General features: G+C 50.0%; 2 protein-coding genes across 8 annotated transcripts in view; one reads left to right on the top strand and one right to left on the bottom strand.

The window, feature by feature from the left end:
* The window catches only part of Syt13 (synaptotagmin 13), a 40,487-nt gene extending 35,296 nt beyond the window's left edge, over nt 1-5,191 (top strand). Inside the window, exons 5-6 of the mRNA XM_052723746.1 lie at nt 692-821; nt 2,810-5,191. Coding sequence (XP_052579706.1) covers nt 692-821; nt 2,810-3,114 — 435 coding nt within the window. The 3' untranslated portion in view covers nt 3,115-5,191. The remainder of the gene's footprint in view (nt 1-691; nt 822-2,809) is intronic.
* Nucleotides 5,192-12,821: 7,630 nt separating this feature from the next.
* Prdm11 (PR/SET domain 11) overlaps nt 12,822-27,719 on the bottom strand; it is an 84,444-nt gene continuing 69,546 nt past the window's right edge. For 5 of the 7 annotated variants that reach the window (XM_052722889.1, XM_052722891.1, XM_052722892.1 and 2 more), the window contains 2 exons: nt 22,617-23,231; nt 12,822-21,600 (listed from right to left, as the gene is read on the bottom strand). In XM_052722889.1, coding sequence (XP_052578849.1) covers nt 19,436-21,600; nt 22,617-23,231 — 2,780 coding nt within the window. In that variant the 3' untranslated portion in view covers nt 12,822-19,435. The remainder of the gene's footprint in view (nt 21,601-22,616; nt 23,232-27,719) is intronic. The other 2 variants (XM_052722890.1, XM_052722894.1) reach the window with 2 other exon arrangements.

Below are 27,719 nucleotides of genomic sequence, written 5' to 3' on the forward strand. Positions count from 1 at the left end.
TACCCACACAGAGACACACATATAAACATGTGCTTAAAAATAAGTGAAATCAAGAGGGGGGAGAAGTAATTCTCTATTCTCCCAGGAGCCTGATGGGTACACACTGTGACTCAAAAGCTGGGTTTCCTAGGACCCTAGAGTTCTACCAAAGCACCTCCAGAGTGTAGGTAAAGGGTAGAGAAGGAGAGGGCACCCCTGCTTTCTGCCCTCAATGTAGCCTGAGTGGAGGCTATTTTTCTGTTTGTAAGTTGGATGTAAAGAGATAACATGTGCCAGGGTGTGGTGGCTCATGCCTAATCCCAAAACTCTAGAGGGAGAGGCAGGTGAATCTCTGTGAGTTTGAGGCCAGCTTAGTGTACATAGTGAGTTCTGAGCCAGCCAGGGCTATGTCGTGAGACTCTGTCTCAAAACAAAACAAAACAAAACAAAACAAAACAAAACAAAACAAAACACAAAAAAGGAAAGAAAAAAGAAACAAACAACACAGAAAGAGGACATATGGAAGACAAGACTCCTGATCACACACAGTCCCCTTCCTCTGGACCCTGCTGCCTTGTGCAGTGGTAGATAAACTTTCCTTTAGTGAATGGACGCTGGAATATCTGTGGGGTACGAGGGCAGTGTGACTCTAGTCCCGGCTGCAGTTCATGGGTCAGAAGCCAAGTGTAACCCCTTACTCTCCTGTTTTCAGGAACCATCTGCAGGGACTGGGGAGGTCCTTCTGTCCATCAGCTACCTCCCGGCTGCCAATCGCCTCCTGGTGGTGCTGATTAAAGCCAAGAACCTCCACTCCAACCAATCCAAGGAGCTTCTGGGCAAGGGTAAGTGAGGCTGCAAGGAGACAGGCAGGGTGCCCCAGCTCTGGGATGCATGCAGAAGGCAGTGGCATAAAATGGAGGTGGGTGAACAGGGAGGTGATAGGGATCCAGCTGTAGAGTCAATCTCAACATCTGTTGCCCAGGATACACTAGTCAGTTCTGACAGACACACTCATGCCTTTAAGTACTCTGACATCTCTGCTAGTGTTCCCACATGCTCCCACTCTCTTCTCTGTTCCAAGCCTTGCCCAAATACCACCCCCAACACACACAACTGCTGAGCATGGGTGACAGTCAAATGCACCCCCACCATACACACCTGCTGAGCATGGATGACAGCAGATAATGTGTGGCTATGAGGGTAAAGTCTGGAGCTTAAGGAGCCTATAGCATGGATGCCCACATAAGCCTCTTCATGAAAGCCTGTAGGTTTGGGGTTGCCTTCTGATACCTGGGCACAGGTCACTAGTCATGGAGACTGAGCAGGCTCTCCTAGCAAAGCAGGAAAGCAGCAGGGATGAGCCGGGTCATACCTACACACAAAGCAAGATAACAATACTACAGAAATCATTATTATCATTATGTATAAAAAGTTACAACACAGATTTGCCCGTGCATTCCTAACAGGTCTTGGGCAAATGAAATCAGAAGGGCTGGTGTTGTAGTCCTGAGCCACAGGTCAGAGGTGGATGCCTCGCTTCATCCCTTCCAGTCAATTCTGTCTTGCTTTTTTTTTTTTTTTTTTAAAAATAGCTCCCATCAGGACCATTACAGAAGAGCACTTTGTGTCTGAAATATCTCTGCAGAAATAACAAACTAACCACCCAGGGGCGATAACGATAGCAATAAATACAAAGTAACAATTACTCTCACATTAGCTTGGGCAGCCTTGACTAATGAAAAGAAAATGTCCTAAGCTGTGGAAGCTTGCCTGCTGACTTGTGAATTTCCTGGGAACCTGGGAGCAGGGAGCCTGCCTTCACCCTCTCCACAGGAAATCCAGGTCCTCAAGGAAAACTTAGAAAAGAGACAAGTGACCAGAACTCAATGGGCCAGCAGGAAATGACTCATCATCTTAACAATGGAATGGAGAATGATGGTGGGGGAAACCCTGTTTTCCTGGTCTGATTTGAAATCAAGCTGGAGGACACATAAGCCCTTGTCTCTGACTTGGTTTGTCAAGTCACTTAGAAGGTCTTATGGTCAATGTGGTTCCCCAGAGGCCCTCTGACATGCCCAGGTCTGAGCCACCCACTGGCTTTTGTGACAGGCTGATATATCTCTAATCTGAAAATCCAAAATCCAATAAATGCCAACATCTGAACTCTCCTCACCACCAGTGGAGAATTCTGCTCAAAACAAAACAAAACAAAACTTGGTTTTATGTTGTATAAAATAGTCTTCAAGCTGTGTGTACGATGCATGTGTAGGCCCGGAATCCCAGCTACTGTGAAGGCAGGAAGGCCTCAAATTCCAGGCCTGCATGGGCTGCAGAGAAAGTTCAAGACCAGCTGGTGTGACATAGAGCAACCCTGTCTCAAAACCAAAAAGAAAAGGAAAGCTAGAGATTTTGCTCAATGGTAGAATGCTTGCTTGGTACGTGTAAGGCCCTAGGTTCAAGAAAAAAGAACCATGAAGTGGATTTTATGCTTCCCTAAGCATATCCCATCCCCAAGATACCTTGAAATATATATGCACATTTTCCCCAAGTCTGAAAAAACCCCAGATCTGTACAGTTTATGGTCTCAAACCTTACAGATAAAGATACTCAATCTGGATGGTCAGTCTCTCACGTTCTAGTTACAGACATAGCAACTTCGTCTCTCTTCCTAAACCTAGGCCAGTGCCTGCCATCTAGTAGATACTTCCTACCTGTTGAGTGAATGCACCGCCCAGTGGAGGTGTAGGGAGAAGGAGACGCATTCCAGGTGCCATCAGACCCTAGCAGCTCACCCCCACCCTGTCTTTCTTTCCTCTGTACCCTTGCCCAGATGTCTCTGTCAAGGTGACCTTGAAGCACCAGGCTCAGAAGCTGAAGAAGAAACAGACGAAACGGGCCAAACACAAGATCAACCCTGTGTGGAACGAGATGATCATGTTTGAGCTACCAGATGACCTGCTGCGGGCATCCAGTGTGGAGCTGGAGGTGCTGGGCCAGGGAGAGGAGGGCCCGAGCTGTGAGCTGGGTCACTGCAGCCTAGGCCTGCATGCCTCGGGCTCTGAGCGCAGTCACTGGGAGGAGATGCTAAAAAACCCACGCCGGCAGATTGCCATGTGGCACCAATTGCGCCTGTAGTCGGCTGCCAACCACCAACCTCGTCCTCCTTGGGCACGGTCATCCTCCAGGCTCAGCTGCCAGTCGCCCCCTCCTACCCCTGTCCACATGCCTACACCTGAAGACAGATGCAGATGTGTTGGCTGAAGCCAGGATCTCATTCCTCTCTATACATATTCCCAATACTAAAAAGTGAGCAGAGTCACCAAGGCAGTGAGTGTGATTGGCACATCGGGATCACTCAGAAGACTGCCTCTTTCTCATCTGTGCTATGGGAAAAGATGCGTGTCAGGTACACTCTGTGGGCAGCAGTCCTTGCTCACTTTAGTCTAAAGCAGTAATTCTCAACCTGTGGGTCCTGACCTCCTTGGCAAACCTCTGTCTCCAAAAATCCTTACATTATGATTCACAACAGTAGCAAAATTAGTTATGAAGTAGCAATGAAAGTGATTTTATGGTTGGAGGTCACCATAATGTGAGGAACTTTATTAAAGAGTCTCCGCCTTAGAAAGGTTGAGACCCACTGGCTGGCCAGAAGGTCCTTGGGCCTTTGGGGGTCACGCCAGATTGATGCTCTGGGTGGAATACACAGGGCATGTGTCTTTAACAAGCACAGGGGCTCTGGAGCAGAGCAGGAGGGGCTGCTTTCCATCCTTGTCCTCCAGGGGCTCCACACCAGGGCAGTGGGAAGAAGGGCGCGCTCTGCTTGCTCTAACTCCCCCCCTCTCTGCGTTTGCTGTTCCTATCCCACTCTTGAACTGTGTTGTGTGTTTTGACTGTTTTATTTAAGAAATCAGGGTGGGCTTTGTTTGTTTGTTTTTCATCATACCCAAGGAACGCTTTCCCTGGCAAGCTCTGGTGGCATTCTCTGGGGTGACTGGTGCATTCTGAGGGCTAGCTGTCATGTCCACTAGTGCCACCACCCTCCCCCAACTGACTCTGTGGGGCAGATATGTCCTTCTCAGTGTGCCCGTACTTCAGAAGGAAGCAGCTCTGAGCTTGGCCTATTCCATCCGGCTATGTGAATGGGGAGATGGATAACAACTCCAAGCGGAAATACGGCCTCTTGAAACGCACTGCCCTCCAGCTTGGGAGACATGTCCCTTTAACTGGGAAATGACAAGAGTCTGGGTTTGGAAATATCTGCCTCCATTGATATTTCCAACAGCTACCCCCACTGGGAATTAAGTGTAAGTGGCTGCAGGCGCGGATACCTGTGAGACAGGATTTGGATTGTCAGTCACTTCCTTGCTTGACGGCGCCTCGGTGTGGCCATCTATCACACAGCACCGATGTCACGGGAGCCTGCTTGCCCAGCTACGGAAGGCAAGCAAAGAGGTATCTAAGCAGACCTAAGTTGTCACTGCTCACCTGATGGCACTCCTAGCTCCTCATGGCTGTGCTTTCTTTCCAAAACCTCCTCTGTAAACTACTCAGAGATGTCAGACTGGTGAATCAAAAGTCTTCAGTCACTTTTTACATTGGCTTAGCTTGTTTCCAGCCATGCTTGTAAGCCGCTTCTAAATCGGCTGAATCTGCGTGAACAGTTGGGATCAGTGGGAAGGAACCTAAGCCTCTGCCAGGGAACACTTTCTAGCAAGAGACCAAAGCTGAGGCGAAAAATAAAGTGAGAGGCCATTTCAGGCTGGGCTGCTGCTGGACAGTTAGGAGTTCACCTTCAGTCCTCTGTGAGTCCCCTCCCAATGTCAACCAGGATAAATGTATCAGTTTGTTGAGTGTTTGGTCACCAAGACCTGGCATGTGTCTGCCCATTCTGATTTGAGATGACTCCAGGGGGCGATCGCCTTAATGGAAACAGCAGATCATGGGATTATGAGGCAGTTCAGGTGAGCTCAGATGTAAAGGGACCCTGGGGAAGGTGGCGGTCTCTGAACTGAAGTGAAGTGGGGATCTTTGGAGGAGAAAGGTAGTCCTGTGGAGTGTTTCTGCCCTTGGTGTTTCCTGTTGTCACATGCTGTGTGTTCATTATGCAGTCCCAAATCAAAGCACAAAAAGACGCATGAGACATTGTGGTCACATGTCTGGTCACACTTTGGAACACAAATCTTACAGTAGTAAATAAATCATTTCCAAAGGGGTTGGCAGCCCAGTGTTTTTCTTTGTTACTTTTCCTTCATATTTTAGATATATAAGATTCAGAAAAAATTGTGCACTAAGTACCCATGAACCACTGCCAACTTCAATAAACCCTGACAACTATAGTTGGATCCCCTCTAGTGTCCCATACTGAGAAGACCAGGATCTTGCATTCTGATTTGTTATCACAAGCATTCTTTATGGTTTTACTATATAATCATGTGAACCTTTGGCACTAGAGAGTATCTGTGTGTTTCTAAACTTTACTTAAATTCTTAAATTTCACCACACTATTTTTGTTCAACATTAAAATTTTAAGCTTCATGCAGACATATGGTTCTAACTTATTTCTTTTTCATATAATATTCCACTGCATGGATCTACCATATCCCATTTTATTGATGTACTCCCCCCCCTCTCTCCCTTCCTCCCTCCCTCCCTCTCCCTCTCCCCCTCTCCCTCTCCACCAGTCCCTGTCTCTCTTCTCCTTCTCAGCAGTTATTTTATGGTAACTGCCACTGTGGACATTCTTATGAGTTTTTCCCATGTACATGTATAGTCTCTTGGAGATGTGTCTAAAAGTGAGTGGAAACGCTAGGGCAAAATGTGTGTGTATGTGTGTGCACGTGTGCATTTTGGAGCTTTGACTACATTTCTGGAAAGAAATATCGAGTGGGCTCTTGTGACTCTTCAAGACTCTACCCAGTATCCCATCTGTGGAGGACTGAGGAAGCAGAGGACAGGAAGGGGCAAAGGGCTGGATGGAATCCGACCCCTCTAGGCCTTCCAGGTGTCCTCAGTGCTGGCCTCTGGAAGAGGCGTCTTGAGATTAAGCAAAGGACTAAGTTTTATTTATTTATTTGATTTTGGAGGGTTTATTTTATTTTATTTTTGAGACAGGGTCTCTCTATGTAGTCCTGGCTGTCCTGGAACTCACTATGTAGATCACTATGCCCTGGCCTTGAAATCACAGATATTTGTCTTCTTCTGCTCCCTGGGTGCAGAAGAATGGAAGGTTCTTTAACCAAGATAAATGACTTCTAAAACAGTCATGTGGTATTTTCACATGTGACTCCTTACTTTTATACTTTCTACAACCACTGTTACATCCTAATGGCAACAGGGAGGCACTTGTATTTCTGTAATAAAATGGGCTAAGTGGGCTTTATTCCACAGAGCCAAATATTATACACTACAATTCGCAGGTAACTATGAAGACAGCCCACCTAAGCCCCAGACTACCATTTGGTTATAGCAGTATATGAAAGAGAACTGGTGGAGATCCTTGGTCACTGAATCAAGGGCTTCCCATGGAAGAGCCCTCAACAACAAACCATGCTCTGACAGGAAAAGGTCACCTTCATCTGGAGCTCTGAGCCAGAGCTGAGACCCTGGAACCCTGTGGGACACTGTCTCTGGCCACCATTACTTCCCCAAATGAGTCAATTGCCTCTGGGCCTCAGTGTCCATATCTATAAAATAAATTTGAACTAAATGACCCTAAGGCCCCTTCCAGCGTTAACCATTTGTAATTCTGTGGTTTAGCACGTGTCTTAATTAGGGCTAGTACTATGACAAAACAACCATGAGTAAAAACAACTTAAAAAGAAGAGGGCTTGTATTCTGCTTACATATCCAAAGTCATAGTCCATTGAGGGAAGCCAAGCCAGGAATTCAAACAGGGTAGGAACCTGGAGGCAGGAGCTGAGGCAGGGGCCATGGAGGGGTGCTGCTTACTGGCTTAGTCCTCATGGCTTGCTTAGCCTGCTTTCTTATAGAACTCAGGGCCACCAGTCAGGGGTAGCATCACCCACAATAGCCAGGGCCCTCCCCCATCAATCACTAGTTGAGAAAATACCCTAAAGGCTTGCCTGTCTACAGACTTGATCTTATGGAGGCATTTCTCAATTGAGGTTTCCTCTTCTCAGATGACTTTAGCTGTGTCAAGTTGGCATAAAACTAGCCAACACAGACTGGTAACAACTTTGTTTTCACATGTCTCATGTAGAAATAAAAGGAAACCCACACAGGTGGGTGCCTGCCCTCTCTGCTTCACATTGGATAAAGCTTTGCCGTCTGTTGACAGTCCCTCTGAAGGCTACTTGATGCTCCCGTGAGCAATAGCATGGTACCGGAGGCTCGGAGGGAGGTGGGTCTCATCTGTTTGATTGCTGCTTGGCACTGGTACTTTTCTGCCCAAGAGTTCTTACCTTTTTAGAGTCAGTTGGATGCCACCATTTGGAAGATTCAAGTTGGAGCACATGTCCATCTCCCTCCACAGCAGACATCTGCCCGGGATAAAGTTGAGAGATGGAGGGGTTGAGCACTACCTTAGTGCTGGAAAATGCCCCCCCCCCCACTCCCGAACTCCCTGCCCTTTTCTCTTGCAGGTGAATCGGTACAGATGGTCCCAAGTGGGAACTGAGCAGCTTTCCCCAGACCACGGTGAAGGAGCCAAGCCATTCTTGATACTGGGAAATAGTTGTTGTCGTGGAAACCAGTCTAGTGGTAACCACTGTGATTAAAGCAGAGCTCCCGTGGCATCTGGTCTTCAGTTGGGCTTCGGCACTTGTCAAAGTGGCCTCCAATTTCCTGACACACTTTCCAGAGGTTTTGAGAGAGCTTGTTGGCAAATGTGGGTGGCAGAAGTCCTACTTCAGAAACTTCAATGCCATCCAGGGATGAGCGAGGAGAACCTGCTTTTCCAGCCCAAAGTAACAAGTGAAATTTCTCTCCAGCCCTTCCCTTGAGGGGTCAGGTGAGATGAGCAGATGCAAGCTGAGGAAGGAGCCCCAGTGTTCTCTCTGAGGAAGGAATGGTGGTTCCCACTCAGGCTAAGGTATAGGTCATCCATTTCTCAGGTGTTCCCAGCAATACCAGGAGATGAGAACCCCAATACTTCCTGGCACTCACTTTATCCTGATAAAAAGGGGCACAGCAACGATGAAAATGTAATTGTGCCCAGCAGGTCGCAGCTCTGTGCTCGGCAACTGAAGTAGACGGGGATTCGTGATTCGTCCAAGGCCGTATGCTTCTAAGAGACTGGAGAATTTTAATATGACACTCTCTAGCCCTAAAGTCAAGGCTCTTAAGATCCATCCAGTAGCCATGCATCCCTACTTGAAGGTCATAGTCCCCAAGGGTTCCCTGGAACTACAGAGTCCAAACATGGCTAATCCAGAAAGAGCTGGGGATCTTTTTTCCCTAGGGGGTATAGGAGATGCTTGGTAATTTGGCTGGGAGTCTGTCCAAGGGCAAGAACAAGAGGCAGAGGCAAATTTACCAACTGTGCACAACCTCTCACTTTGCAGAAAAGGGTCTGGGTCAAGGCCAGATGCAGCCAGAGATCAAGTACAGGGCCATTCTGATTGCACGAGGAAACCAAGACAGAGAGGACAATGAGGAGGAATCCAGGACTCTAGAGTGGCCAGGGCAGGTGCTGGTATTGGGCTCCACTGAGGAGCTGCTCAGTCCTTCATCTCTTCAGCATACACTGTCACCTGCCCCCTTGGTGACAGGCGTTACCCACTGCAGAATGAAATGCTTTTTATTTTTCCCTCATGGGCATTACTAAGGAAAGGGTACACACACACACACACACACACACACACAGAGAGAGAGAGAGAGAGAGAGAGAGAGAGAGAGAGAGAGAGAGAGAGAGAGAGAGGGAGAGGGAGAGAGAGAGAGAGAGAGAGAGAGAGAGAGAGAGAGAGAGAGAGAGAGAGAATTATATAAGTGGCCATGAAAGTCCCCTACTAAGAGGGTGACATTTTGCCACAACCTGCTGCCATGCTGGGAACAGCTGTCCCAGGCATAGAGCTCATGGCGTTGACTAGGGTTCCCAGACAGATTTAAAAAAAAAATGGCAGGGGTTGGAGGACCGTGTGACCACTCAGTGAGGACCAGATGAGACAAGGAGGCAGGCAGGGACTGGAGCACATGGGGATGATTTCCCCTGGGAAACCCATGTGGCATGCTAAGAGAGCACCCTGGCTAGATCTGCTTTCAAAGACTACCCTAGATGCTGGCACAGGAAGCTCTCCTGATCTTCATACCACTAGCCATGCTCCTGAGTGTTCTCTCTGGGGTGGTTTCAACTTGTCCTTTGGACCTTGGAAAACCGGGGGAAAGAGGGAAGGGAATGGAAGGAGTTTACTATATCCTCTGAGAGTCACTCTGAGCGGACTGACTTCATAGGCAAGGGCAGGTGGCGGGTCTTTCCCTCCTTGCTTCCTGGTGACAAAATCATCATGTTCCAGAAACTTCTGCAATCCCGGATCAGTCAGATCTGGAGGCGTTGTATAATAATGTCCTCTTAACTGAAACATTCTACCCTAGATAGAGAGGCTCCTTTAGACTCAGGAAGTAAACCATTACACGTTTCATGAAGTCCCTGAAACTGAGTAGATTCTCGAGGCCCCTCCCTGCCCAAGGGAATATAAACAGTAGGAGTTGACCGGACTCTGCAGGTTGCACAGAAAGCTCCAGGGTTCCAGCTTTCATAAGCTGTCATCTGTGCTGGAGTGGGCTTTCAGTGATGCGACTTGTCTTCAAGTTATCCATGCTTTTGTAAGTAAGCCTTCACCCATAATCCTGTAAGGAACCCCAATAAAACTGTCTCACCAAGGTGGACTGTTGCTGCTTTGGTTTGTCATTGGTTCCCTCTCTAGGATGAGAAAGTATTTATTTGAGTCTCCTCCAAAATAGTATCACACAATACAACTGGTACCCAAACAGGGACTGATAAAACCAAAGATGAGTTGGGGGTGGGGGCGGCGGCGGAGGCGGCGGTGGTGGAGTCTGCATGGCCCCTGAAGTAGATGCTGAGACACAAAACTGAGGCTGATGGATGTGAAGATGGAACACCTGTTCCGGAAGTCTTCAATATGGCAACCCTTCCCCCAAGAGGAGTGGAATGTTGTACCTCCTTAATATAGTGGTGGTTGCAAGGTTTGTTAGACGGTTGACAGAGCACACAAGGCTGAACTGTCTATGAGTGGAGAATCTTTGGAAGGGATTCCCAGGGTGGCCATCTTCCTCTGCTTGGTATGGAGTGACATGTCTCCTCAATGAATAGAGTTTACCTTATTCTCCACCCCCCCGCCGCCGCCCCCGCTGAGTATGTACTGTAAAGTACAACAGAGTTAAAGATTGTTCACCCAGACTGGGGTCCTTAAACAGCCAGATGTAGCTGATGGAAAGGCAAGCTCCACAGTGCTGCTCTGCAGTCTGTCAGAACCAAGGGTCCAGCTCCAGCCATGGGCTTGGGAGGCTAGAGTGAAGCCCTTGGGTTTGAACTGAGCCAAGGAATACAAGCCAGCCCTATTGAGACCATTAGGGGCTGGGAGAGGCACAGTGTCCCCATGACAACAGCATCATGCCAAGATGAGGAGGCAGATGAATCAAGGGAAATGTCTGCGGACCATGGAATGGTCACTGCTAAATGGGGCAGTGTCTCCTGTCCATGTCACTGTACCCAGCACTGCTCTTTTGACTAAAGAATTGATAAAAAAAAGTCATGAGAACTTTTTATACTGTATTAGGCCTTACTAACTTTTATTTTTATCACCCCCTTAGCTGTTCAAGACCAACTAGGACTTCTTATCTAGGGTGGATGTCAGTGGGCTTTTGAGATCCTACCCATTCTGTAAAAAAGCTTCTGTTGCATAATGCCAACCTTTCACTATTTTGGGATTTGTAAAAACAAGTAAAAGAGCAGTAGAGGCCATTGTTGACATTGTATGACACAGACATGTCATATAATGGGAATGGAATGAGCACTCAGGGGAGTCAAAGGGTTGTTGGACAAAAAGCTCATAGCAAGGAGCTGCTGGCCAGGGAGGTCCCATAGGTCCCCAAAATAATGTCATTGCCACTGCTGTTAGCTGTATGCCAGGACTGGAAAATAAGGCCCTATGGGTGAAGACAATGAATGTTCTGATTGTAAGACATGGAGAAATAAGGCGGGGGCGGAACTGAATATTCACTCCCCACTGACTTGTTTTTATAATGTTGGAAGGTATAGTGCAGCCTCCTAGGGGACAGCTGTTACCAACAGTCCTACTTGGCTGTGCCAAGAAAGGCGGGACTGCAGGTACTGCAGTAGCACAGACTGTTCAGGGTTCAACAAGCAACTTTCTGGTTGGATTTAAGGCCCGCTCCATAGGAAGGAATTCATGTCTGACACTGCAATCTAGGACAAAAACCTGTGGCTGAGAAGGTCCCAGGACCCAGTAGGGAAGCAACTACTGTTGTTTTTTGTTACATGGATGTGATATGGCTTTAACTTTCCTCTAAATACTTGTATGCTTAGGATGAGCCACAGGGCAATGCTGTCAGCTGCAACTGGTCATAAAAGGATGTTTCCTTTGCGAGTGATGGTGAACTGGCAGAGCCTAGTGAAGGCCTGAAAACAAGAGGCTGTTGTTGCTGTAGCAGAGTAGCCCAAGGCTTGGACATCTACATCAACCCTCCAAGGCTCAGAGAACACCATGGACAGGCAGTGGACAGAATAAAAGAACTAGAGAAAGGGGTAGAGTGCTGTGTAGCAATTTCCTCTGAACTGAAACATTGCATCCTGAATGGATGCTCGTTAGGACTTGAGAGGTTCTGAAGAGAGGCTTCTTAAGACTCTGTATAACATGTAAGTTTCAGGAAATCCCTGAAACTTAATCAGACTTCCAAGGCCCCTTGCTCTCCAATGTTATATAAGTGGTAAGGGCGGAATCTCCTTTCTGTTAAGTTATTGCAAACTTCCAAGATATCGCTAGGGTTCCAGCTTTCATGAGTCATTACCTATGCTGGAACAATCTTTTGGTAATGTAGCTGCCTGTTAGTCATTCATGTGACTGTAAGTAAGCCCTCACCCACTTTCCCCTAAGTAACGCCAATAAACTCATTGGCTCACCAAGTTGGACTTGGGTGGAATCCTTACTTTGTCTGTCACTGGATTGAGAAGACTTCTGTTCACATCTCCCTAGAAATAGTGCCACACAACAGTTGCTAGGTGACCAATGTGGAGGTGATGGTGCTTCTGGGCTGAAAGGAAAATCTCTAATATTAAGAAGGCAGAAGTTAAGGAGAAAGGAAGAGGGAAGACCACTGTGAGGATGTTGGATGGGGAGAGGGACCAAGAGGAGAGGCCTCAGCATCTCAAGGGGAAAAGCCTGCACTTAGAGTAATGTCATGATTGACTATATGCCTGCCTAACTCCTTCCTCAAAAGATGTGAGAAAAATCTCACCCCTGCCAGTGCCAACAGCAAAATACTCAGGAAAGACCTTTTTAAGCAGGTGGGGACCAGGCCTGCAAGTGGAGCGTCTCCAAAGGTATTTAAGCAGGAGAGCTGGAGCCCATTGGTCTGCAGAGGCTCTGGATGCTTCCCCAGAGAGATTCCTGGAGGGTCAGCATCCATGGGGTAGCTGTTTCACATGGTTGCAGTCACACCTTCTTTGGCCTGATTGATACGTGCAGGGGCTTCCTGCCCGAAGTGGACTGCAGTGGGAAAATGAAGAGCAGCAGAGAAGAGCTGAAGAGGACTCAAGTCCCTTCCAACCCCACAGCTGAGCCTTTGATGGGGTCCACATCATTCACTGAGGCCCATCACAGAGGCAAGGAGCCAAGCTTGATGCGTCAATTTAAATGCTTTTATTAATAATCTTCTTACATTACGAGGATAATGTGACAAAAGGAAAGACTCTGCATACAGATTATAAACCAGCATAGCTCTATTTGTATCCAGTGTTCTAGCCCCCGACACACAGGTACTATAAAGCACAGTCTGCCAAATAATAACATTGAGAGTTGTTTTTAAGAAAGAAAGTATTAACATATTAATATGCATGTGGTAATAGGCTCCTAGGAATTCCCCCCACCCCCACTTTATTTTTTTCTTTGTGATTGACATGAAAATGGTTCAGCAGCTTGGGGGTGGAGAGGAGGAGAGAGACCAGGGCTGAAAAAGACTACTGGTTCTTCCAGAGAGGCCAAAGGATAGACTGAGGGGTGCCCTAGGACATCCTGGCCTTTGTCTTCTTATGAGCAGTATTGTGAGCGGTTGCCCCCTCTGCATGGAGGCTGGTCCCCTCGATGCCCTGTGGAACGTTCTCTCTCTCTGAGGTACAGTGCATTGTGGGATTGCTACTGGGAATGCCTATCCCCTGGCCAGGCTCTGACCCACTGTAGTGGGAGAAAGACTCGGGCCATTGGTCCTGAACTCCACTGAGCCAGGCACTAGAGGGTGTTCAGCCCAGTTGGCAGCTAGCTGTGGCTCAAGGAAGTGGGCATTGGCAGAACAGACCTGGTCTCAACTGTGGTATGGGACTGGTCTGCTGGAGACTGAGGTCCGTTGGTAGGATGGTGAGGAAGGCTCGGAATGGGAAATGAGTGTGTTTGTGGAGCCCAAAGGCAGGCTGGTCTGGAGGGCAGGGAGGGTACTTGTCCTCAGACCTCTTCTGCTTCCAGGAGAGAGAAGGGGATAGAGGGCACTGGGAGCAGTAGGCTTTGGACTCCCATCTGGGCTGCACAAGCCCTCTGCCATGCCGTCAGCTGGCCAGATTCCCTGGAGTCCCAGGCATCCCCACCCTGCTGCGGGCACAGGGGTTATCTGGGAACAAGCTGAAGAAGATACCCTCCCCAGAGAGAGTGGGCTTGAGCATCCAGTCACAGAATGAGAACAGTGTTTGTGAACTAAACCTAAACCTGCTGTCACAGCAGAGGTGGCTTGGGCTGCTTGGTTGGTTTGGGAAGAGGGGACAGATTGTCCTGAGTACAGCCAGCAGCTGCGGCTGCGCGGAGTGGGCTGGGCCAAGGCCCAGGTCCTGAACTTGAGTTGCCATTGAAAATGTCAGTGTGCAGATACGTCTCTTCCACCAGGTGGGGCCTCTGGATGGGGAGAGGCAGCACTTCCTAAAGCTCACACTGCCTTCCTCAACTCCTGGTGCTCTAGAGACAGTGGTTGAACCGGTGAAGGAGGCCAGGACGGCTAACTTCAGAGGCTTGGCCTCTAGGGGGTGGACAGAAGCATTTGGGAGGTTGGGATGACATCTTTCTGGACATTGGTTCATCCCAGGTACTCCTTTTCTATTGCCATCAACTCTGTTCACTCCTGCTAGGGAGGGTATTGGGGAGTTTGTGCAGAGGTCTCTCCACTCGGCGTCAGGGACCAAGTCCAACCCCCTACTGCCAAGCAGCAATGACCAGCTAAGTGCAGGCCAGTGGTAGGGGGAGGTAGGGGCCATTGCAGCTGGACCTCAGGGGTATCTCCTCCCAGCCTCAGCCTGAGCTGGCTGGAAAAGAGAGAAAGTGCATGGAGAGAGCTGGGACCCAGCCACCCTCCTCTCCAACACCCCAAGGAAGATGCCCCGACTGTGGCCAGCAATCCAGCCTATTGAGCATTCCCACCTCCCCTCCAGAGCTGTCTCCTCCCCATTCCCAACCTAGCACCAGGCTTCCCCACCACCTTTCCAGCTCTATAGACTATTTTATATCTATTTAAAACATAGAAATGTATAAATATATAGGATATTATTTATAGATATATAGACGTGATTTACTCTTACTCTGCCGTGTATACGTACTGTATATGTCAGTATATACAATTGATATGCCTTAGCATCAGTATGATACACTGCACATACCCCTGCCTCCATGCACAGCCTCCCAGGGGGACTGGATTGCATAGGTATTTCTAGGGTGATACCATTTGAAGGGATTGGGGAAGGGGAGAGCGTGCTAATGGAAGAGGAGGGCCATACTATTTTCCTCTCCAAAGGGCACTTTAACTCCCTCTGACTAACATGCAAAGATTACCTCAAAGACTCTTAAAAGTGCCCTGACTGACAGAGGACTGGAGAAGGGCGTTCCTCCGAGAAGGACCATGTACATCTGATGCACTTTCTCCCTCAAGGATTGGAGGAATGGTCAGATTAGAACCCAGGGCAGTGTACAAAGGAGTGATCCCACCTTAACTGCCTGCTGTGCCCGCCTTTCCTCACTCCGGAGGACCACTCTCCCTGCTGCAGTTGCTAGCCCAGTCTGACTGGGCTGCCTCTTAAAGGGCACCCAGGGCACACAACCTCTCCAGTGAACCTGGGGCCTATGCCCAAAGTGGGTGCATGGACCACAAAAAAAAAAAAAAAAGCACAAATCTGACTTGTGATTTAGCACAGACCACACATTGAAAACAGGTTAGGATGCCAAATTCCTGTTTCCCTGGAGGCAGAAGTGAAAAACAAAGGTGTGTTCTAGAAGACAGAAATCAGACTTCAACCCATGTGGCCTCTCCTGGTCCCCATCTAGCTCCAGGTAGGCAGCAACGGGATGCAGCCCTCAAGCTCAGGCTGGGTAACATCTCAAGTCCATTTCCATCTCTCTACGGCCATGTCCACCTTCACACCTTCCTCCATTTCTCTTCCTCCAAACAAATGAAAAACACTTAGGAGGTGTTTTAAGTCACTCCAGGGTCTTTGCGCAAAATCAAAGGTCTGGTACGAACAAGCCGACGAGAAACCTCAGCAAACCAACTCAAGTTGGGAACACAGAGCCTGAGCAGAGGACAGGGGCTCCAGGCACCTCACACTCAAGGGCTCCAGGAAGAACTTGGCTACAGAGGGTCCTGGAGCTCAGTGGGCTCTCATTCCCCAGTGAGGATGGGGCAAGGCGGACATACCTGGCATCATGAGATGCCACAAGCCGACATTATAAAACTAAAGTGCTGCCACTTCTGATGCCTGGACTCTGCTGTCCCTGCAGGGATTCTCCCTGGGCAGGAGCTGCCCACGGGGCTGAGCAGGCCTCCTGTCTCACACATGCTAAGTGGTCATTGCTTCCCTTTGCACAACAGCCACCAGCCCCAATCTTCAATACCATCTCACCTCCTACTCTCACCGTGAGCCAATGAAAGTCACTATTAGTCAGCCCAGAGTGAAAAAGTGCCAGCCCCACAGACACATTCATTCTATGCCCATGACTCTCACTTCTGCACCAGGGACTGAGTTACAGGGCCCTGTCCCATCAGAAACAACTGCATGTATGCTGCTAGGCCGACTCTCCACCGTCTGTTACACCAGCCGAGATATGAGGAGAGCCGGGCAGACCAGAAGTGTGGGTCAACCCGAGCCCTTCGCCAACGGGCGCATGAGAAATGCCTAGGCCTGAAATCACAGGGTCTCACAAACGAAATTCCCTAGGCAGAAGCCCTGGCCCTCCCAGGGAGCATCCAAGCTGAGAAAAGACTGTGTGTGGGGTTCATCCACATCGTTCCTTAGTCACTCATCATCCTGAGGCAAAACCAGAGTCACCAGCTCCCAGAGTTTCAGAGGCACCTAGCCGAATGTAAGACAGTACGAGAGCTCAGCTTCTCAGCGGCTCTGAGGCAGAGGCCATTGCGGCAGAGAACAGGGGGAGGGTGGGGGAGACAGAGGACCAGAGAACTGGCAACCGTTAGCAGCCATGTGCTGTGGGAACAGTTCGTTCATGGAGGCAGGTCCACTGCTCCTGGGCGCCTTAAAGAGGTTCAGGTAACATTGGCTTGGGGTGTCAGAACCTGTCTCTATGGCTGAGGACTCGAGTTTGCTCAGCCACAACCTCTTGGGAGGGGACAGTCAGTCCTGGCTTCATGTCTGGCCGAGGGCCATCCCGGAGAGGGCCCTTCCCAGGTGAAGGAAGGCCCCTGCACTGGGGAGGAGACGTGTAAGGCAACTGTTGGCAAGAGGAAAGGCCCAGGCCACCATTTATGCCCACAGGCTGCCCACGAGAGACCCACCTGCCTTGCCAGCCATCCCTACTCTGAACCCACCTTGGTCCATTCAGCTCTCAATGAAAACTCCGCAGAGCAAAGTCTGTGTCTGTGAGGAGATGAGGTCCCAGGGCAGGAGCCGGGCAAGTGGGAGACCTTGTGCTTCACAACGGCGGCCCATGTAGCTCCAGCTAGGCCTTGACTAGGAGAGGGAGGAGCAGATGGAGGGAGACACCAGCTCAGAGCCGGCAAGTGGGATGAGGCTGGGGATTCCCAGGCCTCTGAAAGGGGCTTTGGGTTTTCCTTCCCTAGTTCCTGCTAACTCTCCCTGCTCAGAGGGCGAGGAGTTGAGATGGGGACCAGAGTGAGGTGAGGGATGAAAGTCACCAGGCAGGGTATCTCAACTGGTTGAAGAAGGCAGCATAAGAGACCTGGCAGTGGGACAGTTGGAAAGACCCAGCTTTTTGTTTGTTTAGTTTTGTTTCTTGTTTTAACATGCTACATCACTCTTGAAAACAAAAACATTTCAAAAATAATATAATATATATATATATATAATATATTTATATCATGAAAAGCTATTGGCTAGCAGCAATGATTCTAAAGTTATCTTAGCACCAAGACCATGGAGGCAGAGGGAGGATCTGAGGGAGGACGGACAGACTGCAGAACCAGGAAAGGGTAGCAACATGTTCAGTGTTAATGACATTTCCATGAGGCCTCAGAGACGAGACGAACCCAGACGGAAGGAAGCCACCACAGAGTTGTAGGCCCAGCTAGGCAGGTTGAGGGCATGGGGGCCTTGCCTGTGGTTAGATCTCTAATACCCCCACTGAAGGAGAGGTACAGTTCTCTGCAGAACTGACCATGGGCAGGTACTTCAGATCTCCCTCCCTTCCCCGTAGACAACCTGGATCCACATTCTGGGATCTGCATAGACTGCACAGATTGGATGTGGAAACAGGGAGGAAGTTTACGACAGCTCACGCACGTTTCTGAAAACTCTTTTCGAGGTATACTGGTAGATAAGTGAACATTGGTCAGACTCCTCTAGCTTAAACCACTGTCTGCCCCCGGGGTCGGGGGAGGCAAGCGGCCATTTCTAAAGCTTATACTGTAGCTGCAGAGTGTGTATGTGTGTGTGTGTGTGTGTGTGTGTGTGTGTGTGTGTGTGTGTGTGTGTGTGTGTGTAGGTGTGCATACATGTTTGTACCTTGAGAATCCTGTCTCGCTTCCTGTTTTCTCCTTTACTTTAGGACACTTCAACTCTATTCAAAATAGGAAACTGTTCACAGGCAGAGAAACTCTGTCCGGCATCTTGCGACCTTTCTGCCGGGCTGCAGAGCATACCATCAGCCTGTTGCAAAAGGAACAGCCTCTCTATGGATGCTCATCTGACTTCTGTACAGCCCAGGACTTGACTTGCATTGACAGATTCTGCCCTTGAACGACAAAACAGCTGCTCCTTGATTACTAAAAGAAACCCAAACCCCACCACCACATTTCATAATTATAAAGACAAAATACAAGTGATTTGTGGAAGTTAAATATACACTTTTTACCTTACTTGTTTTTAGCCAAAACTGCAGTCCTGTTGGGGTTCAGATTTCTCGGCTCACTGTTTCCCCAACAGCCCTCCCTACATCTGAATGGAAATACAATGTTTTATCCTCTGCTGGGGCACAAAGCTTACTTCTCCCCCTGCTCACCAGATTTCAAGCTCAATGTGAAAAAGGAAAGTTGCCTTCAGTGTAACTGCTGATATCTTTAGCCTCCAGAGGCCGAAGAAGGGAACTGACAACCTAGGAAGGGGAGGGCGGCATGGAGGAGTGTGGTGGGTTCACAGTTGAGGGGGACTGATACATTGGTTGTTGGGACAGGTGACATGTTCATTCGGAAAAATGAACAAAGAAAGATCTCCCAAGCTGAAGTCAAGCGACGGGAGAAAGGCCAGAGAGTCCGATCCAGAAATCCGATTCACCCCATGGAAACCTGGACGCAATGTAACTGGACCGGAACAGAATGTCAGTGAGACCACAAGCCCCCCCCCCCCGCCCCCTAGTCATAAAACCATGCCAAAAAGGAGAAGGCGAGAGCGTCACCCCAAACCCCAGCCCCTCAACCGATACATGAGAACAGAAACGGAACAAAGCCACCTAAAAGTGACAAAGAGAATTGCCATTTAGCTTATGCCGCTTTGACCGTTTGGTGGGAACACGTGTGGCCCCTGAACACGCTCCTGTGAGTGAAGATGCGTTGCCACGTAGGCTGCAGCTGCCGAGTGTGGAGACAAGAGTCCGTTGCCGACATCGCTCCTTTCTGAAAGCTGTCAGTAGCTTCCGGTGGACACATCACCTTGGTTTTTAAAAAATTTTCAGTGTGGGTTTATATATATATATATATAATAATATAATATAATATAATATATATTTATATAATATATCAAAGCTTATGAGTATAGATTAAAAAAATATTCACCGGCTTTGTGACCTCTGCAGTGCAGGCCCCCCTACATGTCTGGGTAGAACTCAGAGCCGTGGTCCACAGCCTGCAGCATGGGCTTCTGCTCCAGAGCAGACATCCTACTGAGGACCTCGGCTGACAGTGTGTAGCTGTTGCCAGACTTCTCCTCAAACCAGCTGTCCAGAGCTCGCTTGGCATCAAAGTTGGCGATGGGTGGTCCGTTCACGGCAATTGTCAACAGGTCACTGAGCTGCTCTAGGGTCAGGCGGGAGCGGTGGTTTTTGCGGACCCGCTGGAGGGCACTACGGCCTTTCTCGCAGCAGGCCGTGGAGGTGGGGAGGACTTTGAGGACCTGAATGATCTTGTTCAAGAGCGGAAACCTTTGCTTGTACTTGCAGATGTGACTGATGAGGTCTTTAAAGCCATTTCTGGTGTAGTAATCAGCCTTGAGGTCTCTCCACTCCATCAGCAGGCTCCCCCGGGGGTCCACCCCTTCCCGGCACACATCCCGGGAGAAGGTAGGAATGGCTTCCAGGTGGTCAAAGATCTGAACCATGTCTTCCTTGCCGAAGCTCAGGAGCTCTTCGCTGTTCCTGGGCCAGGCGGCTAGGTCGAACACTTGGCAGGCCTTCACGAAGACCCGGCTTCGGGAATCGAACCTCTGCGCCAGAATGACCTGAGTCTTCTGGCAGATCTTCTCCCTGATGGACTGGAACTTAGCCTCGGCCACCCTGAGGTTCTTTACGGCGATCCCGTTGAAGCTCTCTCGGAAATTCTCCTCAAATTCCTGCAGGTACTCCCCTGGGGAGTCCGCAAGCCTGCTGATCTCCTGGATGGCCTCCTCGATCTTGTCGTCCACCTGGGACACCAGGAGATACTCTCCCTGGAAGATGTAGGCCAGGCGAGAGAGCACCGCGATCACATCCAGCAGGAAGTAAATGAGCTTGATGGACTGATAGTCCATGAGGAACTGCAGCAGGGCCAGGGCGATGGCTGACGCGTCTGCCCGCTGTGTCTGGCTGCTGACATCCTTGAGGTGGGCCACCACTTCCAGGTAGTCCTTGATGAGGGCATTCAGGACATTCTGCTCACCAATGATCCACCTCACGGCACGGATGTCCCCCAGAAACTCGGTCTCTTCGCACAGGGTGGAGGCCGTGGAGCGCAGCTCACCCATGAGTCGTGGTGAGTAGCGGTAGAAACTGAGTAGCTGCTTCAGGTTGTTCTCCAGCTCCTCCAGGCAGGGCAGCTCCTTGCCACTGATGGCATCCAGGATCTCAAGGTGGGGCCGGTGCACCATGAAGGGCAGGCACAGCAGCCAGGGCAGTGTCTTGCGGATGGTCATGAACATGCTGGCACGCAAGCTGGCGGTGATGTTGGCCCCATCCACTCCCAGGCCGACGGTTGGCTTCTCGTCCTGTAAGCGGATGCCCAGGGCAGCAAAGGCTCGGTCAAGCGCCTGGAGATAGCTTTCTGTGCTGGAGAAGCCCAGCTCCTGCAGAGATAGGAATTCCGTGGCTGGGGGCCCGTCACTGCTGGTGTACTGCACATAGACGGCCACTGTGTCCGCGAGAAGGTCATCGCTCTGCCCATCCAGGATGATGCTGAGGCAGGGTGACTGACGGATGCGCTCTACCAGGTCCTCCCTCAGTGCCCGGGCGATGTGATGGATGAGGATCTGGCAGTCCCCCTCGTTCATGTACTGGTCTACCACTTTGAGCTCACACTTTCTCAGCAGCTCTGCCAGCGGTCGGAAGTCCAGGTAGGGCCTGCCCTCCAGTGCCAGGTGGTAGGCGGTGTTGAAGAGCAGGGTCATGTTGCGGCACATCTCCTCAGTCTTCTCCGGGTGCATGCGCAGCTTGTACAGCTGCAGACACTTCTTATGCAGGTTGCTCTGGCTGTGCAGCTTGATGGTGTGGATCTTAAACTGCTTGGAGCCGATGATGAAGGCGGAAGTGCGCGAGGACTGCACCGTGTACTGGCGGCACACGTGGCACCACATCTCGTTGAGGGTCGGGGAGTAGCGCAGGAACCAGAATTTCTTCAGCCACTCCTGCTTGAAGCGCCGGATGCGGCGTCCGGTGGCGGAGGACATCTTGGAGGGTTCATCCGTGGCTGTCATCACATCGTTGGAGACGGACTCATCTGCAGAATCCACTTCCTGGTCATCATCCTCCATGACGGCAGGGCCAGAGACCATGCTCTCCGAGGCTGGAAGATAAGAGGGGAAGGAAACAGTCACATGTGCTGTTGACAACACAGACTTAACAAGGTACTGCTGGAGAACAGGCCCCCATGGGGATGGAGCTCCAGCCTGAAGTAGATAAAAAGGGTATTCCTGCTCTCCACACTCATGGTTCCTCCCCATGGATTGTCCATGGTGGCCTTTGGACACTACCCAGGCTCCAGGCTGCCTGCACCCGAGCTCAGTCTTGACTTCTGGGTGCTTCTGGGGTGGAATGTTCTAGAAGAGGCAGAATGTTTCATGTCACACACTCAGGTTATACTGGAGGACCTGGCACTGGAATGCCCACCACTGATATGGTCAGGGTAAGGCTGAAGGCAGCCTGGATACTGAGGCAAATGTATTCTTATGTCTACCCCGTCCCATTCTGAGGGTAGCTGAGAAGGAAAGCTGAGGGAAACAACCTAGCTTAGCTGCAGATCTACGCAGAATCAATCCCCAGTTCTGCCTTGGTGTGACAACTTGAAGAGACCCAGGAAGCCAGCGAAACAGGACAAAGTTGCACAGCTGTTGGCCTCAGGTCCTCTGGTTCCTCATCCTTCTAGAACTCCAGGTTGGGTACCAAGTACCACGTAGTCTGGGCCGAGTCCGGAAGAAGTGGACTAGTCTGTGCTCCTGGCCTGAGTTCGGGGAGCCGTGAGAGCTCCCAGCAGACACCCCCAGACACAGTTCAGGACTTGGGGAGAGGGAAGTCGGGCCAGGGGGAGAAAACAGCAGCAGGTCAAGAACACAGCACACAGCCCTCCTGCAATGGGACGTCCTTTATTGACAAGCAGGATACAGGTTGGCACATGCCATGCCCCCCAGAGCTTCAAGCCAGCCTGCCTCTGGCCCCTGAGGGAGTGGGTTCCCACCCCTGGAGATGGCTGCCTCTGCGTTGCACTCACTGGGTCTCCTGGCAGGTGGCTGAGACAGAGAGCTCTGGGCCACCCTCCACATAGCGCGCTTCCCTCTAACAGCAACCTCATCCTCAGCAACTTACCTGCAGGATCTGAGAACTCAGGGAGCTCCAGTACCTGCGGTGGCAGAATGGGGGGCTCAGGCAGCTTCCCAGACTTAAGCATATCTAGCTCTGCCTGCAATTCCCGCACTTTCTTCTTCAGGCGAATGCAGTTAGGGCAAAAGGAGGTGGTGGGTAGCTCATGGGGGTCGGATGCCAGAGAGGCCTCAGCAGGGCTGTCAGCCTTGAATGACGTAGGCTCCTCCTCTTCATCCTCCAATGGGCCTAGTCCTTTGGCCACCCTTTGGGGGACCTTCCAGTCCCCTTCCCCCTGGGTCCGGCGGATATTCTGTATGCCTTGTGTCACGGCAGCTGCACTCCGACCGTAGTCATCGTCCTGGTACTTGGGGACTTTCCGGATGACCAGAGAGGTGCTCAGGGCCAGCTGGCGGGCTTCCACGTTAGCGGACTCCAGTGAGGCTTCTAGTACATCCTTGAAGATGAGGTCTATTTTCTTCTTCTTGGCCTGAGGGTGCATGTCCCCCTCCTCAAAGCTGCGCTTGTAGGGACTTCGGCCCTGTCTCAACACAGGACCCCTTAGGTCTTCTGGATTATCCAGGGCTTGCTCAGCCTTCTCCCTCTGCAACCTCTTCTCTCCTAGGAAGGAAAACCAGGGTGTGAGGATGTGGGGAAAAGCCCCAAATGGAGAAACCAACAGGAAACAGAACGGGCCTTCTGCTAGGGAGTCGCCTTACACATCCTCCTGGTTCTGACCACCTGGGTCGGCTGAGACCCAAATGGCAAGAAGGGCAGATCATGGGAGCTAGAGTCCCAGGACAAGGCCTTCACAAAGAGGCGATTTTGAAGAACCCTCCTGTGGATAAATGCTGCCCCTTGAGTTGGGATGGGTCTGAAGGGGAGAATAAAAAGAAGTTACCGTCCTATGGGGACGGACGGACGGGGTTGCCATACTATGATCCTAGGAGACAGCATCCCTCCCCATCTGACTAAAACAACAAACTTCAGAGCTGAGTAAGTGTCCATCCACCAGGGGACAGAGTGCCCTCTAGAAGCTGCAGGATGGGTGTTGTGCCTCAGTAAAAGGCCCGGGAACAGCACAGGCCCCGCCTTACTCCATGGTCATGGTTCTGGAGAACTGGGAGAAACAGCCACCCCACAGCCGCTGTCTCTCTGTCCTCCTGAAGACCGGAAGTACACGAAGAAAGATGGTTCAAAGGTCTGTGGTTCTCAGTCATGGCTAAGGTTGGAAATGCAAGAGAGATTCCTAAAAATGTCGAATGTCAGTCTCCCTCAAGATAAGGAGAAGGCGGCCACAAGACCCAAAGCGTTCTCAAATACAGATGTCTCTTCTTCTATCATTTGTAATTACCTTGCAAGGTTGGTGAGCTCACCAATAATAAACTATTTTAGGTTCTTTAACACGGCCAGCAGACTAGCACAGGCCGCTACAGAGTGCTGGTCTGCCCAGGGGGAAGCATGCTGAGAAAGCACTTTCAGCTTTCAGGAAGTTTTGGCAGTAGCCTGTGGGGCTGGGCAATCTCAAAGGCTTCCTGAATCAGGGTCAGGGTCAGGGTCAGGGTCCTGGTTCTGTAACCTTGAGCAGAGGCTTGCTCTGAATGTACAGTGTCCAGGCTTCTGGTGGAAGGATTTACTTCATAGCCCCTGGGTGAAGGTCAGGAGGCTCTGTGTTTGGTTTTCCTCAGCCGCTTTCCTCGAGTCTTCAGGCTCCCACAGAGAACAGCACAGCAAGGCTAAGCCACTCAGGTCTCTATTCTGTCCTCACAGGAGCTGCTTAAGTAACAACCTCATCCCAGGCTCCCGGCACTCAGTCAGCTTCCAGAAGCCTCAGTTTCCACACCAGCAGAACCACAGAAAGCTTAGTAATGATGAGATGAAAAACCATTAAAAAATGCAATGTGTGGGCTGGAGAGACGGCTCAGAGGTTGGAGGCACTGGCAGCTCTTCCAAAGGACCAGAGTTCAATGGCAGTCCACAACACTCTGAGACTCTAATTCCAGGGTACCCAGAAGATGCCCTCTTCTGGCCTCAGAGGGCACCAGGCACACATGTGACACACAGACAGGCATGGAGACAAAACACCCATACACATAAAATACATATACAAAATGAAATTTTAAAATGTTAATGTAATGTGTCTGTGTCACAGAGCAGGTGACATAGTCACCAGGCCAAACCTCTGACACTCAAGGGTGCCCTTTCAGCTTTCATGGACTCAATAGACATCAGACAGCTGAGGATGCAGGGAGGTCAGGGTGACAATCAGACTCCCATTGTCTCTGTGTTCAAAGATAAAGCAGTCCATGTTTCCTAGGATGAGCAGGAAATCCTTCTAGACTCATGGCTTCTATGTAAAACCTCTGATCCAGAGATGACCTTTAATAAAGGTCACTATGAATTCTATTCCAAATCTTCCATGACATTCAGGGATAAAACCAGAGCCAACAACAAAAAAAATATATATCCCCACATAGATCACCTAAACGTGTAGACGCCTATCCTTCAAAGATAACCACAAATGAATAATTTACATTCTCTCCAGAAGCTCTAGGCTCCTAGTAACACTTCCATAACAACAGATGATCTGGTTAAGCAGCCTCCAATTATGAAGATGCCCTTCTCTCTAAAAGCCAGGTATGGTGGTACCTCAGTGATCCCAGTGCTTGGGGGTGGAGGCAGGAGCCTCTGGAGTTCAAAGCCAGCCTTAGCTGCAAATCAAATTCAAGGCCGGCCTGGGATACACAAAGAGGATGGGGACTGGGGAGATCGTTCAGCTGGTAAAGTGTTTGTTTTTCAAGTATGAGGACCTGAGTTCAATCCCCAGAATTCACGTTAAAAAAAATTAGCCAGGTACCCCATGGTCATCAGAGAGGCTTCACCCAGCAACTGATGGACACAGATGCAGAGAAACACACCAAACATTAGGTGAAGCTCAGGGAATCCTGGGGAGGAGGGGGAGGGAGATTGTAGGAATCAGAGGGGTCAAGGACACCATAAGAAAACCCATAGAATCAACTAGCCTGGCCTCACAAGGCCTCACAGAGACTGAACTGACAAGCAGGGAGCCTGCATGGGACTGACCTAGGCCCTCTGTACATGGTTCTGTAGCTTGGTGTGTTCTTGTGGGACTCCTAAGTGAGGGAGCAGGGGCTGTCTCTGACTCTGTTACCTACTTTTGGAACCCTTTCCTCCTACCAGGTTGCCTTGTCCAGTTAATAGGAGAGGAGGTGCCTAGTCTCACTGCAACTTGATATACCATGGCTGGTTGATATCCACAGGGGGCCTGCCCTTTTCTGAAGAGAAAGGAGGAGGAGGAGGAGTAGATGTGGGGAGGGAAGGTGGGGAGAGGGATTGGGAGGGGAGAAGGGAGGGGAAACTGCTGTTGGGATGTGAAAACAAAAAAATAAATAAAGAAGAAAGAAAAAAAAAAGCCAGGTGTGGTGGCAGGCACTTATAATTCCAGTGCTGGGAAGGCAGAGACAATGGCTCCCTAGGGCTCACTAGCCAGCCAGCCTAGCCAATCTGGCAGGGTCCAGGTCAGTGAGAGTTGTCTCAAATGACTGCCCAGGAATGACACTTGAGGTTGACATCTGGTCTGCAAACACACACACACACACACACACACACACACACATCCCTCTGTAATACCTTTTGTGACTGGGCAAAGGGGACTTTCCAGAGCGGGGCTGACAGGCCATTGAAGACACACTTAAAGGACCCAGACTCTGTACCTAAAATCTAGCCTCCATCAATCAGCCACCAAGCCCCCGGTCACTCTCAAGGACGACTTTCATCACAGCCCTGCTCACCCTGTGGTTGTTAGTGTCCTCCTGCACCAGTTCAGCCTGCTCATGACAGATACCTTCCTGCTGTGTCTCCAAGGCTTGCTCTCTCTCAAGTCTGGGTGCCAGGCCTCTGGTGAGCCTCCACTCCCCCAAACTCACACCTTTCTCTGTCCCTGAGTGTCAGGATTTTCTGAGGATGATGCAGGTGCTCTGGAGAAGACACCAGAAGAAATGTTCCAGAAGAATCCAAGTTTTGCAGTCTGTGCTGCAGCTGAGACTTCTCTCTGTTTTCTTTTGTCTTTGGGGAGTGTGATTCTTCTGGAAACCCCTTAGCCGTTTTCATTCACTTCTGCTTTCATCCAGCAACCAAGGTTCGCTGAACACTTCTGGAGTTGCAGGAAGAGGTCAAGATGAGCCACCTCTCATCACAGAAACATGCCTTCCTAATGAAACCAGCACGGCCCAAGCTCAGCTCCAAAGGGGACAGGAGAGGAGTTTAGCCACAGGTCTCTTGCCTCTCCTGCAATTGCGAGATGCTTTTGACTAAGTCAGATGGCTTCTGGGCACCCAAAGGCCTGTATGGTTTTATCTTCCAAGTCAGCTTCGTTTCAATGAGGCACCTGCTTCTGTCTCCTCCAATCATCTTCCAAACAAGGCTGGCTCCAGCCAAGAGGTTAGTTAAAAATATGGTAGAGTATGACTTGGGCCTGACTTTGGCTCTGTGGACCCAATGGACTCTGGGCATGTGGATGTATGGCTTCTGTGCAAAGAAGGTCCTCCAGCCTTCCTCTGGTAGAAATCATTCCTTCATGCTCTATATCATTTGGATTGACAGAAACAAGTCCAGCAATACCATCCTGAGGCTGGCTTTGTCTGGTGGCCACTGTTGGTTAGAACTTAGACCTTCACTTTAGATGTCTCAAGTTGGAAACCTAGTTCTGGCCTCATGTGACCCTGGGTAAGCCACTGCATTTCTGTAATGCTCAGTGTGGTCATCTGTATGATGATGGGGCTGATGCCACAGCAATCACCAGCCTAGAATTTTACAACCAAGCACTTAATAACGGTCAAGGTAGAGATTGCATTAATGGTAGTAAGTACATTGCTCCATGGATTCTCAGAGCATCTTGGTGGGTTAGTTCCCATTACCTTGATCACGTGGCAATGTGTAGGAAACCCAACTAGCACACAGGAAGTGTCTATTGAGGTATTGAGTGGAAAGTGTCTTTTCACCAATTGGAGTTGGGGGAACAGGACCAGTGTTCGTTCAATAATTTATTTGGCTGGGATTTGTTGATCTTCTCAGGATTGCCTCCTAGGG

Source organism: Peromyscus californicus, unplaced genomic scaffold (assembly GCF_007827085.1).
Source record: "Peromyscus californicus insignis strain IS unplaced genomic scaffold, ASM782708v3 Scaffold_7__1_contigs__length_154581171, whole genome shotgun sequence".
Lineage (NCBI taxonomy): Eukaryota > Metazoa > Chordata > Mammalia > Rodentia > Cricetidae > Peromyscus > Peromyscus californicus.